General features: G+C 40.8%; 1 protein-coding gene across 4 annotated transcripts in view; it reads right to left on the bottom strand.

Annotated features, from left to right (window-relative positions):
* CDK14 (cyclin dependent kinase 14) overlaps positions 1–18,344 on the bottom strand; it is a 666,835-nt gene that overhangs the window by 96,193 nt on the left and 552,298 nt on the right. For all 4 annotated transcript variants that reach the window (XM_055589676.1, XM_055589677.1, XM_055589678.1 and 1 more), the window contains 2 exons: positions 14,417–14,556; positions 6,866–7,007 (listed from right to left, as the gene is read on the bottom strand). In XM_055589676.1, the coding sequence (XP_055445651.1) occupies positions 6,892–7,007; positions 14,417–14,556 (256 nt within the window). In that variant the 3' untranslated portion in view covers positions 6,866–6,891. The remainder of the gene's footprint in view (positions 1–6,865; positions 7,008–14,416; positions 14,557–18,344) is intronic.

The following is an 18,344-nucleotide window of genomic DNA, read 5'->3' as shown; positions in this document are numbered from 1 at the left end:
ACGTTCTTTTCATTCTGCTTTGTGACAATCCCAGGATGTAATTAAGCAGATTAGGTAGTAAAGCACTTTGGTGAGCCCATTCACAAAGCTGATGGAGTGTCGGGTACAGAGCAGAGGTGAGCCAAAGGAAGAGGGGAGTGGAGAGGCAGAGAAAGGAGGAGAGAAGAGAAGAGAAGACAGCAGACAAGTATCTGCATGTGCCCCAGAGCCTCCTATTTTGCATCAGGGTTCAGAGGAGGGAATAGACTCTCTAGGGTAGAGGAGAAAGTAAGGAAAGAAAGGTGGGGTTGGGGTGGGGAAAATAAGCCACATCCCAGCCTTTTCTCAATCAAGTGTTCACAATGGTTCGAAGCACCGTCCATTTCCCAAATAAGATTTCTTAATCTGCAGTAATGAGGAAGTAAAGACAAAAACCAGGGATTCTTTCAAATGAAACCTGAGAGGAAGACTCAGGCTTGTTTCCCCCTCTGCCTGTTAATTCCACAACTATGGAGACAACAGAGATAAAACTGTAGTTGTTTGATAGGAAAAAAATTTGCAGAGTCATGTAGACAAGAACAGTTCTTGCAGGGGAAAAAAAAAATCATAAATCTTCCCGCTACTGAAACAAAACTAGATCCAACACTTGAATTTCTTATACTGTGATAAGTACTGCTGCTGCTGCTGCTGCTAAGTCGCTTCAGTCGTGTCCGACTCTGTGCGACCCCATAGACGGCAGCCCACCAGGCTCTCCCATCCCTGGGATTCTCCAGGGAAGAACACTGGAGTGGGTTGCCATTTCCTTCTCCAATGAATGAAAGTGAAAAGTGAAAGTGAAGTACTAATGGGTGTTATCTCCTTTTGTGTCTATCGTTAAGAAAATGTAACATGGCTCAATAAGACCTTTAGTCAAAAATATCATACATGAGACTTCCCTGGTGGTCTGGTGGTTAAGAATCTGCCTTGCAATGCAGGGGACATGGGTTTGATCCCTGGCTGGGGAACTAAGATCTCACATATCACGGAGCAACTAAGCCTACACACCACAACTAGAGAGTCCCTGAACCACAAGGAAAAGGTCTCACACCACACAACGAAGATTCCTGCATGCCACAAATAAGACCCCATGCAGCCAAATCAGTCAATCAATTGATTAATAAATCACACACTGAGGACATTTTTACTCCATTAAAACTGGAGTTTCCCTCTATTTTGTTATTATTTGCTAAGTCATGTCCGACTCTTTGTGACCCTATGGACTGCAGCATGCCAGGCTTCCCTGTCCTTCACTATCCTGGAGTTTGCTCAAACTTGTCTGATTTTGCCTTGATAGAGTACAGACCAGGCCAAGCGCCTTCTGGCTATACCTTTTCTAGAAGGTTCAGAGGCTGCCAAGCCCAGAGTCCTCTTCTGAGGGGCTGTTTCAGGAATGGCTGGCCACCCATCATCTGACTGGACCCACTCAACAGCCATGCTCTCCCTCCGTGATGATGGGGACACCAAGTAGAGCGGCTCTGGAGGAGGGTTTGAATCTGAAGGAAAGAGTTCAGCAGTAGGCTACCCCAGAAACAAGAGAGACAAGAGAAGCGAGCTGTATGAAGAAGCAGATGGGTCAGCAGAAGCCATGAGATGCAGAGGAGATTAAAGCACTGTTAGTCAATGCAGCGGAGAAGGCAATGGCACCCCACTCCAGTACTCTTGCCTGGAAAATCCATGGATGGAGGAGCCTGGTGGGCTGCAGTCCATGGGGTCGATAAGAGTCGGACACGACTGAGCGACTTCACTTTCGCTTTTCACTTTCATGCACTGGAGAAGGACATGGCAACCCACCCCAGTGTTCTTGCCTGGAGAATCCCAGGGACGGCGGAGCCTGGTAGGCTGCCGTCTATGGGGTTGCACAGAGTTGGACACGACTGAAGTGACTTAGCAGCAGCAGCAGCAGCAGTCAATGCAGAGACACAAGAGGTCACAGGCTGGTGGAGAGCGAGGGGGCTGTTTCTCCAGAAGCAGGTACGAGAGTTGAGAGGATGGCTGAGTTTGATGGCAGACAAACCACAGCTCCTGTCAGATCCTGACAGACATTCAGTCTCTTGTGAGGTCTGTCCATGCAGCTTCTCAGACTGTCCACCTGTTCTTCCTTACTTTCCCACACAATCTCAGCCGAGACCACAGTCAACTGAGGAAACCTCACCATGCTTCCTTCCCTCAGAGGATCCCCACCCATGCTTCCTCTCAGGGGCTCCTGTCCCTGGGGGCATGGAACATGTCACCCAATCTTCACCTCTGTCCCTCTCTGTGTCACCCAACTTCTTCCTCACTTGAGTATTTCTCTCTCTCAAACATTCTGAGCTCCTCTGAAGTCATTATGTTCTAGAACTGAAATATAATTTTGCTGAGTGAATTCAGTTTAATTTCCCTGATTCCTCTTCACAAAAGCAGGCAGGAGAAATGCCCTTCACCATTGCTGGGCAGCAGAACCTTCTGTGATGCTGAAAAGGTTCTCTCTCTGCCCTGTCCAATATTGTGGCCCCTGGTCATAGGTAGGTCTTGGGCACTTGAAATGTGGTACTGCTCCTGGGGATACAGAGTTGTAATTTAGTTTAATTTTAATTAATTAAAAATAAACTTTAGTTAGCTACTTTAGATAGATAGGTGCCTAGTGGTTACCTTGTTGGAGAGCACAACTTTTATTAATAAATATTAATAAAGCACAACTTACTAATCTTCCTTTAAAAAAAAAAAAAGAAGGGAAAGGAAGGGATAGATTTTCCCATTTTGTCTTTATCTAGTCCTGACCCAAATAAGTTAATTACTTTACTTCATTAATGTATAATTCTTAAATATTTACTGAAGAGGTCACAATATGTGGTTCAAAGGCTACCTGCATCAACATTCTTTGGGGTTTTAAAATGCAGATTCACGTACTCCAGGAACGTAGATTTTTAAAAACTCACTAGGGAAGACATCCCCGGTAGTACAAGCGGATGAGGATCCCCCTGCTAATGCAGGGGCCACGGGTGCCATCCCTGATCTGGGAAGATCACACACGCCACGGGGCAACTGAGCCTGTGCGCCCCAACTACGGAGCCGGTGCTCTCGAGCCCGCGAGCTGCTGCTATTCACCCTGAGCACACAGAGCCCGTGCTCTGCAACAAGAGGAGCCACTCAGTGACAACCACGCACCACAATGAAGGGCAGCCCCCCATCACCGAGACTAGAGGAAGTCCACAAGCAGCAAGGAGGACCCAGTGCAGCCAAAAATAAATAAGTAAACAAGCAAACAAATCAACTGGATGTTCAGATAGCGATGCCAGAGTCTTAAGCACCAATGCATTACATTTTGTCTGGAGTTTGGTTTAAAAAAAAAAATCCTTGTCTTATTTAATCAAAAATTTTGGGCAATGTCTGCATCCTACTATTTACCTGGCAGCCTACTTCAGGAAATTATTGCTTGATGACTGAGTCAAACAGAAAAAGTCTACTACATGTTTTCTTCCATTTTCATTTCATACTTACATACCGTTGATTAGGAAAGATATATACTAGAAGAAAGGAGAGCGTCACCAAAATATGTGAGCAGTTAATTCTTGCACCTGAACCCAATACAGCTTTTTCATGCACCAGACAGACATTTGTATATTTATTATGAATTTAATAGGGTTTGAAGACCAGTGCATTCATTGAAAAGAGATGTTCCATAATGAGCATATAGTATTTCAGGAAAATTATAAAACGTCTGTCTAAAAGATCAGAGACCATTCTTATCCCTTGTATTCAGCAAAAGGAGAGCAGACAGAGTGACTATGCACTTCCTGTCTCAATTTAGAATGACTGGAAAATTAAGCTCAGCGTGGGGTATATTTGGTATTGCTGTGCACAAATATAAGTGATACTAATGGATGTGATATTCAATATAGTTTCTGGTTTTTCCCTTGGGGAACATGTCTATGCACATTTAAGGCGCTCTCAGACTTCAAGAAAATCCTATCCTTCCATGCTGATAAAAAGATGGGGACAACCTATGCAATCTGTGGTCTATTCACATCTTTAGAGGATAACAAACTGTAGGAAGCACAGGATTTTGATCATCCATTGCCTCCTATCCCATTTTTAAACTTCGGGGCATGTGGTTTTCTTTTCATTTCATTTGTTTACAAGACTCTGAAACCAAAATTGCTTTCTATTGCAAAGCAAAATGCTCCTCATTAGCTTTTCCAATAAGGCCAGTTTATGCAAATCCAGAATTATTAACTAAATGACTGAAGTGACCTTAGTATGCAAGTTTAGAAATAGTTGGGCACTGGTATAGGAGAAAAACTAAGACTTGAACTCCTACTGTCCATCACTTCAAAATCAGAAGTGATACAATGCATTTTCCATATTTACCTCTAACTCCCCAAAGAAAGGTAGTTAAAATGCTAGATTACAGTTTGAGCCTCTGTGAGCCCTCAACCTCTTCCCTCTTCCTCTTTTTCCCAATCTCTCTAAGGTTTATAAAGAATTGGGACATTTCAGGAAAATTTAAGATGCCACAGCTTGCTCTAAACAATTAGTTCATCAACATCAAAATCTAGGGAAATATATATTTTCCTTACAAATACCCTTATTTATATAGACTTTTGACTCTATAATGTCTGCAATATAGACACTGATATTCATCTATTGATCAGAATCAGCTCCACTATGCAGGATGTCTCAGGCCAATATATAGGCTATGTTATTTAATCTCTAAGAGAAACCCATTTGATTAATGTAAAACCCTAGAAAGGCAAAAAATTTAAGTGATTTCTTTTTATTTTATTTTATTTTACTGACAGAAAACTCTTAAAATCCAACTTCCATGCAGCTTTTCTGAGAAAAAATAATTAGATGTTTCCTCAGTATAATGTTGAATCAAACAGAGGCATTTGGATTTCAAAGAAAACAACAAAGACAATAATGATAATAATATTAAAGCTTTAAAAGTTGATGTGAAAAAGACAAAATTCATAGAGAACATATTTGTAGTATTATTAGATAATTCTAGAAGAGATTCTAGATATATTCTAGAATCTAGTTTAAAAAGCATACTACAAAGAAAAATCATCTTTGTAAAGGCTTTTGAATACCGATGACTAGTTCTGAACAGCTCTTTCAAATCCATTTTTGCTCAGCAATTTTTGAGACCTTATGGGGAACGCTTCTATCCAGTGAGCCTGATTTAATTTATATGGAAAAGCTGACCTAAAGCACGTTCTAGCAGTTTTGACTGGCCAGGCTCAGCTCAGAGAGACCTCCAAAGAGCACAGAAGAAAGGATACAGCCTTGCGATGGAAATTCAGGCTTGCGTGTGTGTGTGTGTGTGTGTGTGTGTGTGTGTATGAGGCAGCAGCACAAATGAAGTTCACTTTTTGTTTTGCTCTACTGAATTAAGGGGTTTATAAAGCCAGGGGCTCTCATTATGGTAATGCAGGTTAAATACTTTAAAAAGCATCTGCTGTAACCCTCAGGAATTAAAACCATTCTCAGAACCAGGGGATAACTGGTCAAAAACGCAGCCCCACGCTTTGTCCGACCAATTGAAGAGAGACTGTAAATGCTGCTGGGCAAATAAAGCTATGCTTCTTGGTAGCTTTTCATCCAATATAGAGAAATAAGCAGAAGAAGGAAGAATCTTACTCTTATGAATGAAATGGCAAGTCTACTAGTAATACTTCCTGACTGGCATTTATACACCATCTTTTATCAATCTGGGAATCTACTCTCCAATCACTCATAAATCACCACCGATCTCCTGAGAGGCCAAAACTGACCCCCACATTCATTGAGAGTCCTCAAAAGCTGAGTCCGCTGGTATAGTCTAATCACCCAGTAGACAATGTGGACAATTAATCTTCTGATAGTTCAGCCTGTTAATATATTTCAAATTAAGAGTGAGAGGAAGAAAGAGGAGCTCCTGCAATACTGTCTGTATCTTTGGATTCACTGGAACATTTAATGACTGAACAGTGACACAAGCAAGTAACATATGGGCCAGCAAATAAAAAGCCTTCCCCACAAAAAAGCTGATTCCCTATATCCTTCAGAGTTATGTTGCATTAAACAAAAAGGTATATATCAGCATAAACCTCCAAATAACCCAGACATTCCCAACTGGCAATAAAGACACAGCCTTTTCAGAGGTTGCCAGCTTATGCTTGTTTCTGTAATTCCTATGTGATAACCACTGGGACAGTCTGACATGCCTAGAGATTGTCTCGTTTAGGTTCTACTTTCCATCTGCAGAACAGTAAAGGTCAAAGAATCGGAAAGAAGGAAAAGAAAAGGTTCGCCATGATAAGGATTGTACCAGGGGCCACGCAGGACTCAGAAGGGGGTGAAGTGACCCAAATGGCCACTAAGCAAACGTAGGGAGCCCATGTCCTTTTCCAAGGAGGTAGACAGTTCAGCTCTACACACAAACTCCTGGCAGGAGTGTGAGTGCAATACGGCTAGAGTTGCCGATTTTTCAAGAAAAGCCAGAAATCTAGACATTGTGTAAAATTACCCAATTTTAAAATGAGAGCAACCAAGGGAAAAAAAAAATGGCATGGGCCACACACAGTAGCTCTGTGACTTAGATATCCTCCAAGATTAACCATTCCTAACCTCAGTGAAGAATGTGTGAGTAGGGAAATGATTTGCTTATGACTACAATGCTTTGCCTATGCCTATATAAATAAAATACCATTTTGGTCAGGATCCAGAAGGTGTCTAGAAATATGGAAATGACTTCAACTTGTAACGAAGGCCATAACGAACATAAAAGAGTCACTGGATAGAAAAAAACAAATCTGAAATATTTCATTTGAAAGATCGACTTGGTGTCTTTTCACAATTATTTTCCATGTAGAGTAGATCACCCTACCTGTGCTCTTGAGAATGCTGTGTGCATCAGTGCTTGCTATTTGATAGACTTTTGCCATAACTATTGTTTTTCCCAAAGGTCCTCATGCTTTCTCCAGCTTCCGGTTGCAATCTTACATTTGGGACGGTAAAAATAGAAGACACTGTGGACAGAATAAAAAGTTTCCATATATATATTTCCATTTATATATTTATATATAATCATCTCTTTCAAAAAGTGAGGTAGAAATGCAATGCTGGACGTCCAGTACATGAAACAAAATGGCATACATTGGTCTTTGAAATTGTCAAGTTGTCATAGCCACACACAAACACACAGATTTACACAAACACACATATGACAGGACAGTCTGACTTCCCCTCCAAACCACAGCTCAGTTGACCTCTCATATTTCTCTGATCTAGAGCAATTAGCTTGAATTTGGAGATGAAATATTTTGCCCTTTCTTTGTGCCATTCTTCCATTCAATGTTTGGAGAAGTATCTATTGAGCCCCATACTGTTTCAGGCTTTCAGAATCCTGTAGTGTATAAATCAGAAGGAAAAGAAACTCTGGTGTTTGTAGACTTCATTTAGGGCAAACAGATGATAAATGGGCCTTAGGAAGCATCACTATGAACAAAGCTAGTGGAGGTGATGGAATTCCAGTTGAGCTATTTCAAATCCTGAAAGAGGATGCTGTGAAAGTGCTGCACTCAATATGCCAGCAAATTTGGAAAACTCAGCAGTGGCCATAGGACTGGAAAAGGTCAGTTTTCATTCCAATCCCAAAAAAAGGCAATGCCAAAGAATCCTCAAACTACCACACAATTGTACTCATCTCACATGCTAGTAAAGTAATGCTCAAAATTCTCCAAACCAGGCTTCAACAGTATGTGAACTGTGAAATTCCAGATGTTCAAGTTGGATTTAGAAAAGGCAGAGGAACCAGACATCAAATTGCCAATATCCGCTGGATCATCAAAAAAACAAGAGAGTTCCAGAAAAATATCTGCTTCTGCCTTATTGACTATGCCAAAGCCTTTGATTGTATGGACCAACAATAAACTCTGGAAAATTCTTAAAAAGATGGGAATACCAGACCACCTGATCTGCCTCTTGAGAAATCTGTATGTACGTTAGGAAGCAACAGTTAGAACTGTACATGGAACAACAGACTGGTTCCAAATTGGGAAAGGAGTATGTCAAGGCTGTATATTGTCACCCTGCTTATTTAACTTATATGCATCATGAGAAATGCTGGGCTGGATGAAGCACAAGCACAATCAATCAAGATTGATTCCAGGGAGAAAAATCAATAACCTCATGCAGATGACACCACCCTTATGGCAGAAAGTGAAGAAGAACTAAAGAGCCTCTGGATGAAGGTGAAAGAGGAGAGTGAAGAAGTTGGCTTTAAAACTCAACATTCAGAAAACTAATATCATAATATCTGGTCCCATTACTTGCTGGAAAATAGATGGGAAAACAGTGGAAACAGTGGCAGACTTTATTTTCTTGGGTTCCAAAATCACTGCAGATGGTGACTGCAGCCATGAAATCAAAAGATGCTTACTCCTTGGAAGGAAAGTTATAACCAACCTAGACAGCATAATGGAGAAGGCAATGGCACCCCATTCCGGTACTCTTGCCTGGAAAATCCCATGGACGCAGGAGCCTGGTAGACTGCAGTCCATGGGGTCTCGATGAATCGGACACAGCTGAGCGACTTCACTTTCACTTTTCACTTTCATGCATTGGAGAAGGAAATGGCAACCCACTCCAGTGTTCTTGCCTAGAGAATCCCAGGGACGGGGGAGCCTGATGGGCTGCTGTCCATGGGGTCACAAGAGTTGGACACGACTGAAGCGACTTAGCAGCAGCAGCAGCAGCAGCAGCAGCAGACAGCATATTAAAAAGCAGAGACACTACTTTGCCAACAAAGGTCTGTCTAGTCAAAGCTATGGTTTTTCCAGTTGTCATGTATGGATGTGAGAGTTGGACTATAAAGAAAGCTGAGTTCCAAATAATTGATGCTTTTGAACTATGGTGTTGAAGAAGACTCTTGAGAGGCCCTTGGACTGCAAGGAGTTCCAACCAGTCCATCCTAAAGGAGATCAGTCCTGGGTGTTCATTGGAAGGACTGATTTGAAGCTGAAACTCCAATACTTTGGCCACCTGATGTGAAGAGCTGACTCACTGAAAAGACCCTGATGCTGGGAAAGATTGAAGGCAGGAGGAGAAGGGGATGACAGAGGCTGAGATGGTTGGATGGCATCATTAACTCAATGGACATGAGTTTGAGTAAACTCCAGGAGTTGGCAATGGATAGGGAGGCCCGGCGTGCTGCAATCCATGGGGATCACAAAGAGTCAGACACGACTGAGTGACTGAACTGAACTGAACTGATGATAAATACTTAGACAAATAAATCAACTAGTTTTAAGTGTTATGAAGAAAAATAAAGCAGGGACAAGAAACAGGAAGTGCTGTGGTGGAAGCAGGTCAGTGAAAGCTTCCCAGGTAAGGTACCTTTGAGCAGAAAAGATGAGAGGGCAAGTCATAGCAAGATCTAGAGGAAGATCAAGGATGAACTGAAGAAAGAGCAAACATCAAAGCCTTTCTAAGGAGAAGAGGCAAAACAATTAGGAAGTTACTATAAAAAGGCAGGTGAAAGACGATGGTAGGTGGCATGAGGTTGGTGATGGCAGGGGAGAAGTTAGGATGGTCTACTGATCTATTTTGAAGGTGTGCTAACAGGGTCTATGGAAGAACTGGGTTTGGGTGTAACAAAAGAAGAATCCAGGGTAACTTCCAACAACTGGAAGAATGACATTGCCATTTATGAACAAGATAAAGACTACAAAATGAGCAAGTCTGGGGGAAAAGATAAGGAGTTCAGTTTTGGTAATATGCAGCTGGAGATGCCTACTAGATATCCAAATGGAGATGTTAAGTAGGAGCTGGATATGCAAGTCTGCAATCAAGGAAGATGGGCCTGGAGATTGAAATCTGGAAGCTGTCAGTATACACAGATGATATCTAAATCATGAGATTAAATAAGATCATCTGGGCTCTTGGGAGTATATGCAGATGGGAAGATCTGAGGATTAAGCCCCAGGGCATTCTAAGAGTGAGAGGTTTGGCAGATGAGAAATCTGCAAAGGAGTATGAAAAGAAATGTTTAGCCGAGTGAAAGGAAAATGTCCTGTCCTGGAAACCAAGTGAAGGAAATATTACCAGGAGGAGATGGTGGTCAGTTGTGAATTACGCTGATGGGTCAAGATGAGGGCAAAGATCCACGGATAGAGCCTGAAATGGACAGCTGTGGCATCTTGGGTGCAAAAGTTTGGCACAAAAGGATTTAAGAGAAAATGGAAGTCTAGGAACTGGAGCAGTGAGTATATTTCAACAGGGTGAGTTTTATTTTTAAAAAGATGGCATGGAGATCCATTCAAGGCATGATGTTGTTTTAGGATAATATACAGGACATATGTAGGAATAGGTTAGAAACCCTGCCAACAGAAGAGCTGGAAAGGTCCTCAGGGATCACTGTGTCTCTAAATGAGAAGCCGGAAACCCACAGAGACTAGGGCGCTTGTCCGAAGTTGCCTGGCTAGTTAATAGTGGAGCTGATGCTATAAAGCTAGAGTCCAGGCGGTCTGATTCCCAGTCCAGCGCTCCTCACACTGCACCGATTTGTTGGCCTTCTTTTACTGTAGATCTGAGCTTTGTGAATTAGCAAATGAATGTAATAAAATCAAGGACTCTGCGCTATGAAGTGTATTTTGTTCATTTACTTTGACAAGGGTAGTTCAGCTTCAATAATTTATGTAACTTGATAGTATACACAGGAGAATGCCCTGTGGTGTATTTGGGGAAAGTAATGAATTTCTTCTAAATCAGCCCTCGATTTACTTCCCTGCAATTAAATCTTTGTGAAGAAGTGGGGCAAGGCTGTTGGGGTTTTGGGATAGAGGGAGAATGACAGGATGCCCCTAGAATTAGCCAGTTTTAACCGTCAGATCCCCAGGTAACTGTGCCATAATTCTCGCTTGATGAATTTATAATTCCTTCTTCAGTGGCACACTAATATATTACTTCTAAATTTTGGTATTATGTAAACTGGTGAGGTTTTAAGGACTAGCACAATAAAGACATTATATTGTTATACTTTCTTCCAAAGCAAATAACAGTCTGGCATCAGCATATAACTTCATTTTTATAAGAATTCATGGAATGACTACAGGGCTCTGGGTAAACCAAGGTTCTAATAACATTTGATACTCATCTCGAAAGGTCTGCTACATTAAAAGTAGGCCAAGAAGGCTGGAGCCCACTTTGAACTTACTTTTGTTACAATCTTCTTCTCTTTACCTGGGTTTGCTTTCTGCTTGCATAAGTGTTTTCTCTTTGTGGACATTCTTTTCTTTAAAAAAAAAAAATGCCATGATCTATCTTTAAGAATGTGATGCTGTGGACTTAATTGTATCCCTCCAAAATTCAAATCCTGGAGTCCCAATGTGATAAGCTTTTAGAGATGAGGTCTTTGGATAGAAATTAGGGTTAGATGCAGTCATAAGAGTGTGGCCCTTAGCATGAGATTAGTGGCTTATAAGAAAAGGAAGAGAGAGAGATGTCCCGGTTTTTCTCTGTCTGCCATGTGATGATAAGGGAGGCAGCTGTTTCATCGGGGACCTTGATTTTGCAGACACCTTGATCTTGAACTTCTAGCCTTCAGAAATGTGAGAAATAAATGTTTATTGTTTAAGCCCCAGTCTATATTATGTTGTTATTGCAGCCTGAGCAGATTATGTATTAAAGTGAGGTTCCTAAAGCTGGTCAGTCTAAAGCATGACTTGGTTGCTAAGACAATCCATTTATCGGTTCTGCAACACTTCTTTTCAGATGGCCCTCTTTCCAAATCTCCTTGAAAAGGAGGGTATGAGGATATGAAGATATGAGGATACTGGCACTGCTGCTGCTGCTGCCATTTGCCAGGTGGTGAACTTTTACAAGACTCCACATTAACATAAGATTTAATTTTAAGAACTTCAAGAACTTCTAAATACATTCTGCAGAATATTAACCTAGATAACAGTCACCAACACCAGTCATTTCACCTAAAAAGAAACTAGTTCCCAAAGTCTCCAGAGCCTAGAAATTCTTTGTTTTGTAAACATGTTTACAAGGATGACCACGTTGTTCGAGATGGAAATGACTGTGGTATTTAAGACTGGGATTGTCCTTTCTTGCGACTGGATTTATGCTTCATAATGATTATCTACTAGACACAGAAATAGCATTTCTGTAACTCAAAATTGTTACCGGAGGCATTTAGCAGAATCTTGCTTGAAAAATATAATGATTTTTCATCTTTATTCTCCCCCCTTCAAAAGGTTTCACTGCCCCTGATGTTCAACGTTATGCAAAGGCGTGTTTCTGCCAATGAATATCGCCTTATGGTTATGCTTCTGCAAATAGCCTGCTGTGAGCTGATAAAGGGATTAATGCAGTCAAAATTCTTAATCTGTGAAATTACAAATTAAATTCTCATATTAAAAATACCACCCTGAGGTATTTTTTGTGGTTTTAATTCCCCTCTGGTGTTCTGCATACATTGTGCTTGTTAATGACGGGGACAAGGCTGTCTCCGTTGGCAGCCTGCTGCCGAGTGATAATGTGGAGGCATTTACTTACTGATAGAAACCGGATTTAACCACCGGCTGATAAACTAAGTGGCAAGTGGGTAATAAGTCCATATTAACAAAAAAGTACTACTACAGAATTCAGAATTCATAGACCATCAAAATCCTGGCTTAAACTCAATCATTAAGTCAGATGGGATTGAGATGTCACCAAGGAGGAGTGCCATCAAGTTACAAGTTATACTAAAGGGGAAAACAAATCACGTGTTCAAATTCGATGAGCCAGAAACTCATTAGTTTGTTTTCAGTATGGGAAGATGTGTCACGAATTGATTATTTTTCTACAGGGATTTCATCTTTAATTTTTTTTTTTCTTAATGGGGATAGCAGTAGTAATGATCAATGGGTAGACTATTGGAAAGCAAGTAGGGAATATCGGATAATATGGACTTGGAATATATAAACTACTGAAGAAGATTAGTACAGGGTAGTAGTGGGTTAATACGTCTAGTCACTTTAGAGTTAAAAAAAAAAAGGTAATTAGAATTCATTGTGAGATAGAAAAGATTTAGGGTAGGAACACCTCGAGTTGTTACTTGGGATTTAGTTGCCAAATAAAAGGTTACTGTTGTCAAGGAGATTCCAGTGCTATCATTGGGGGAAGTCTAAAGTCTAAGAGAATAAAGACATAACTTTTATGTATGGTGCGTGTGTGCATGCTAAGTTGCTTCAGGCATGTCTGACTCTTTGTGACTCTACGGACCATAGCCCACCAGGCTCCGCTGTCCAGGGGATTCTCCAGGCAAGAATACTGGAGTGGGTTGCCATGCCCTCCTCCAGGGGATCTTCCCAATTTAGGGATCATCGAACCTGCCTCTCTTCCATCTTCTGCACTGGCAGGCAGGTTCTTTACCACCAGTGCAAACTGGGAAGCCCATGTCCATGGTAAGTGATGTATATTCAAGGATTAACAATGACATTATAGATAGCCATCCATATATGCAGTATATGAATTTTTAAAGGAATAAGAAAAGAGTATGAGAAGAAATATCTCTCACTGGCATTTGGAAAGAATGTATCACCACTGAACAAAAGTGTTCTTACTGCTACAGCATTTTGCAAAATTTCACAAGAATTTTGTTTCACACTTTGGAAGAAAGATGAGATCCTCCCAGTCATAAATCCTCCCCCAAATATTTAAAATGTAATTGGAAAAGGCTGTGTAAATATGAACACTTGTAAAAACAAAACAAAAACCCACCCAGGAATGTGTTTTGTTTTAAAAGACCCAGAGAAGAACTCTGTATGAATACCAAGAGCATTTGTAGTTAAAATGAATTACATGTCTTCAGTTCTTACATGTCAATTCAGTACATTAGCCAATTGCCAACTCTGTTCGTCAGCTCACTACATAGCAGCCCTTTTTAAGGTTATTGTTACAACCAAGATAGTCTCTGAGAATCAAACAGAAATGAATCATTTCTACTCCGTGTTCTGCAGCCAGTTAAAAAGTACTGTACGCATAAAGTACTAAATATGTAAATCATATTTTCCTTCTCCTTTATGACTGCTCAGATCATTTTTTTGGACACACACATAATCAAATACAAAGACATGCAGCTGCTGACTGCAGAGCAGAGATAGCAAAATAAGGAATCCATTTTCTTCCTGTGTCTGGTAAGCTCACAATTGAATGGCAGGATTCTACTAAATACATATGCACACCACCTCCCTTCCCCCATTCCATCTCTCTCTCTCTGTATACACACACACATACACACATACACGTGTAATGCATATATTAACATAAACACACATAATATTACAGAAGCACAAACATGTGAACCCCTCTACTTGTATATTACACATGGATGCTAAAATCATGCCCCGGCTTCAATTAGATGTTCCAAACTTGTCATACTCACTATCAGTCAGTTCCCATAGCCGTGGGGGTAGGTCACTAAAATACTCGTGGCTCAAGGCAGCCTGAGCTGATAGTCTGTTCTTTGGGGAACACTGGAGGAGCTTGGAGGCCAGATCTTCTGCATGATTCACATAGCTGAGCCTGAAAACACAAGCAAAAAAGGGAGAAATCAGAACAAACAGAAAGTCCAAGTAAGACATGTTGTTAGTTGCTAAGTCGTGTCTGACTCTTTGGACCCCATGGACTGCAGCATACCCGGCTTCCCTGTTCTTCACTATCTCCTGCTCAAACTTATGTCCATTGAGTCAGAGATGCCATGCAACCATCTCATCCTCTGTCTTCTGCTTCTCCTCCTGCCCTCAATCTTTCCCAGCGTGAGGGTCTTTTCCAGCGAGTCGACTCTTGGCATCAGGTCGCCAAAGTATTGGAGTTTCAGCTTCAGCATCAGTCCTTCCAATGAATACTCAGGGTTGATTTCCTTTAAGATTGAGACATGAGGCTCACCTAATTTTTCTGGGCTTATTTATTCCCGGACAAGAAAACAAATTAAATTGGCCTTTGAAAGTAAAAAGAAGCAGCCTTCACAGTAGTTCTTCAAGTATCTGTTACTCTAAACCAGGTTTTACTCTTAGTATCCTCATTGATCTAACATATTTCTACTATGAGCTGAGGGTTGATGTTTTCAATATAGAATTAGGTCCCCAGGTAGAAAATTTCAGAACATAATTTATCAAATAGTAGCCACAATTTGCTCAGAGAGTATATGTACTGCATACACATCTGGATATATTTACAAGGAAATTAATATAAAATAACCAGGAGAATTAAATCTTCTATTAAATTCTCTAGTTACTAAAGTTACTTTTCCTCGAAGGATTTACATTTTCTTACATTGAATGAAAAATTATTGGAATAAATGCCCTTTCAAATATTAACAATTGTAATATTAATGTGCAGGTTAACAAAGGGGATGAGCTTAAACCATATGGGACTGAATCAATTCAAGGTGACCTTTAAAATAACAGTAGATAGAAAATACGTGTTTCAAGATTACCAAAAAAACAGAAGAGTAAAATTTTCCATGTGGTACAACTTTCAAATGAGTAGCAGACCACACTGTACAGCCCAGCCTTGTTTTTCATGGAATCTCTTTTTCACCTCGCAGAGCAATCAAACCCAGAGAGTTAACCTAAAGATGATGGTTAAACTCTTCCTAAGAGTGACTACCATTTACGAGTAGCTGAACATGTGTCAAGCACATTCTTACGCACTTTTCACAAACTCTCATATTTATTATTTGGCAAGATAACTCTGTTTCCATCTTGATATCAGGGGGAGCTAAGTGAAAGTCAGAGAAGGTAATAAGTTGCCCAGTTAGCAGGTTGAAAGGATTCCAATCCATCTAGAAATAGTTGACTCTAAAGTGGTTTGTACGTACCAAAACTCTCAGAAAGTTTCGAAAGGCTTTTACCCACAGATTCCAGAGTTTGTGCAGTAAGATGCAGTTAAGTCAGTGGCTCTGAGACAGCCAAAAGAATGTGAAGAAAAGCTGCATCTGCTAGTGGGTATTCTTTCAAAAGCCCTGACACTTCAAAAAATGCAATTAACCAATAAACATTTTTCCTCAATGACCAAAAATTCTCTCCCTCCCCCTCCTCAAGCATCTCTTAAGGGCTGATTTAAAATTATTAATGGTGTGTGTTGGGGGGGAGGATGGGTTAGGGGTGAGGAAGAGGAAAAGAGCTCATGAGTTTGGGAAGAAAAAGAGAAAAGGAGGAGAGCAAAGAAAAATATTACAGTATCCAAAGATCTAGTCTAAGCGACCTTCTCTCTAAATCTTTGTAGGTACAGGTCTCACTGATGGGGGTTCAGTGTTTGGCTATTGCAAGGGATGTTTTTAAAAAACTGATCAGCGTATTGGTTTTAAATTTCTACCTGGCAAAGAGAAACCTGTCTAAAAGAAAAGGAGGCGTTCTTAAAATTCTCTGTGCTTTTTCTCTTTCTTTTAATAGGGTCCAGGACCATCCAAGTCATTCTTTCCTCTTACTAAGACTATTTCGCTAGTAAAACATTTTCATTAACATGTTGCTAAACATCAAATGCAAACTTTGAGATAGGTAGACTTCATGGTAAAAACTTCAATTATATTGAATGTATAGTTTATGTGTAATCACAGTGAATAACATATTGGTATCAATTTTATACAGTTTTGATAAAATACAACACCAGAGCCAGACTGAGAGTAGATATGAGTTTTGGCCTGACTCTGTTACAAGCGAGATGAACCACATTACGCCTGCAGTCCTTCCAGCCTCAACAGGCCATGAATCATCCTTGCAGTGTGCTTTCACTCTTTTGAAGAATGATAAGTATCTAGATTTAATGTAAATGCATAAATAATATTTAAGTATGATAAATTGGTAATATTTATGATAAATATCTAGATTTAATGTATATACACCTGAATATAGGTAATTAACCATGAAGACATTTCCCTTTCCCCAAATAGACCAAACTTGTTAATAAAGTCAATAAAACAATAAAATGCGTATTTATGCTATTCAGTTTATGCACAAACATTTGAATTATTCGTCTAGTCAAGGCTATGGTTTTTCCTGTGGTCATGTATGGATGTGAGAATTGGACTGTGAAGAAGGCTGAGCGCCGAAGAATTGATGCTTTTGAACTGTGGTGTTGGAGAAGACTCTTGAGAGGCCCTTGGACTGCAAGGAGATCCAACCAGTCCATTCTGAAGGAGATCAGCCCTGGGATTTCTTTGGAAGGAATGATGCTAAAGCTGAAACTCCAGTACTTTGGCCACCTCATGCGAAGAGTTGACTCATTGGAAAAGACTCTGATGCTGGGAGGGATTGGGGGCAGGAGGAGAAGGGGACTACAGAGGATGAGATGGCTGGATGGCATCACTGACTCCATGGACGTGAGTCTGAGTGAACTCTGGGAGTTGGTGATGCACAGGGAGGCCTGGCGTGCTGCGATTCATGGGGTTGCAAAGAGTCGGACATGACTGAGCGACTGATCTGATCTGATCTGATAAAATTTTAATTTGGAGAGTTTGCTATCTTGTATTTTAGGAACCACTTTTTGGGCTTGTGTGGCTCAGTGGTAAAGAATCCTCCTGCCAACGCAGGAGACGTGGGTTGGATCCCTGGACCAGGAAGACTTCACGTGCCACGGAGCAGCTAAGCCGGTGTGCCACGACTACTGTGCTCTAGGGCCCAGAAGCTGCAACTACGGAGCCCACGAGCCACAACTACTGAAAGCCACATGCCCAGGAGTTGGTGCTCTGCACAGGAGACGCCACCGCAATGAAAGGCCCAGGCCCCGCAACTATGAGCCGCCCCTGCTCGCTGCAGCTAGAGAAAAGCCTGACCCAGCACAGCCAGAAACAAACAAATGACCATGTCCACTCCAGCTCTCCACATGGACTTGCCACATCACAGTCTTCATCATTACCAGAACCCCCTTTTGAGTCCATTTAAATAGTCTGAGATATGATACTTCTGGGATGTCTTATTTGGAAGTTTTATCCCAAGCAATTAGTTAACTTGATCAGGATGTTAGAATGACTGTGGCTGTTTTCGGTCACCCACTGTGATGGGAGCCAAATTTTGTTTTATATATGGTAAAGTTAGGTAATTAAAAGCTTAGCTCTCTAGCACTGTTATCTCTTCCTGGTATATTCAGTTTTTAATCCTTCTGTGATGACCTTGTTTATCTTTAATAAAATTTTCTGAGCTAACATTCTTTTTTTCTCATTAATGTAATGACCTCAGCTTTTTTGTTTGTTTAGTATTTGCCTGGTATACCTTTTGTCACCCTCTTTTATTTCACACCAGTAATTTAAGGTGTCTCTCATAAACATTTCATAATCCCTGTCTTCTAAGGAGAAAATTTAGTCCATTTATATG

The sequence above is a fragment of the Bubalus kerabau genome, chromosome 8 (assembly GCF_029407905.1).
Source record: "Bubalus kerabau isolate K-KA32 ecotype Philippines breed swamp buffalo chromosome 8, PCC_UOA_SB_1v2, whole genome shotgun sequence".
NCBI lineage: Eukaryota > Metazoa > Chordata > Mammalia > Artiodactyla > Bovidae > Bubalus > Bubalus kerabau.
Note: the sequence above shows the minus strand (reverse complement) of the source record. Positions and strands in the feature narration are given on the sequence as shown.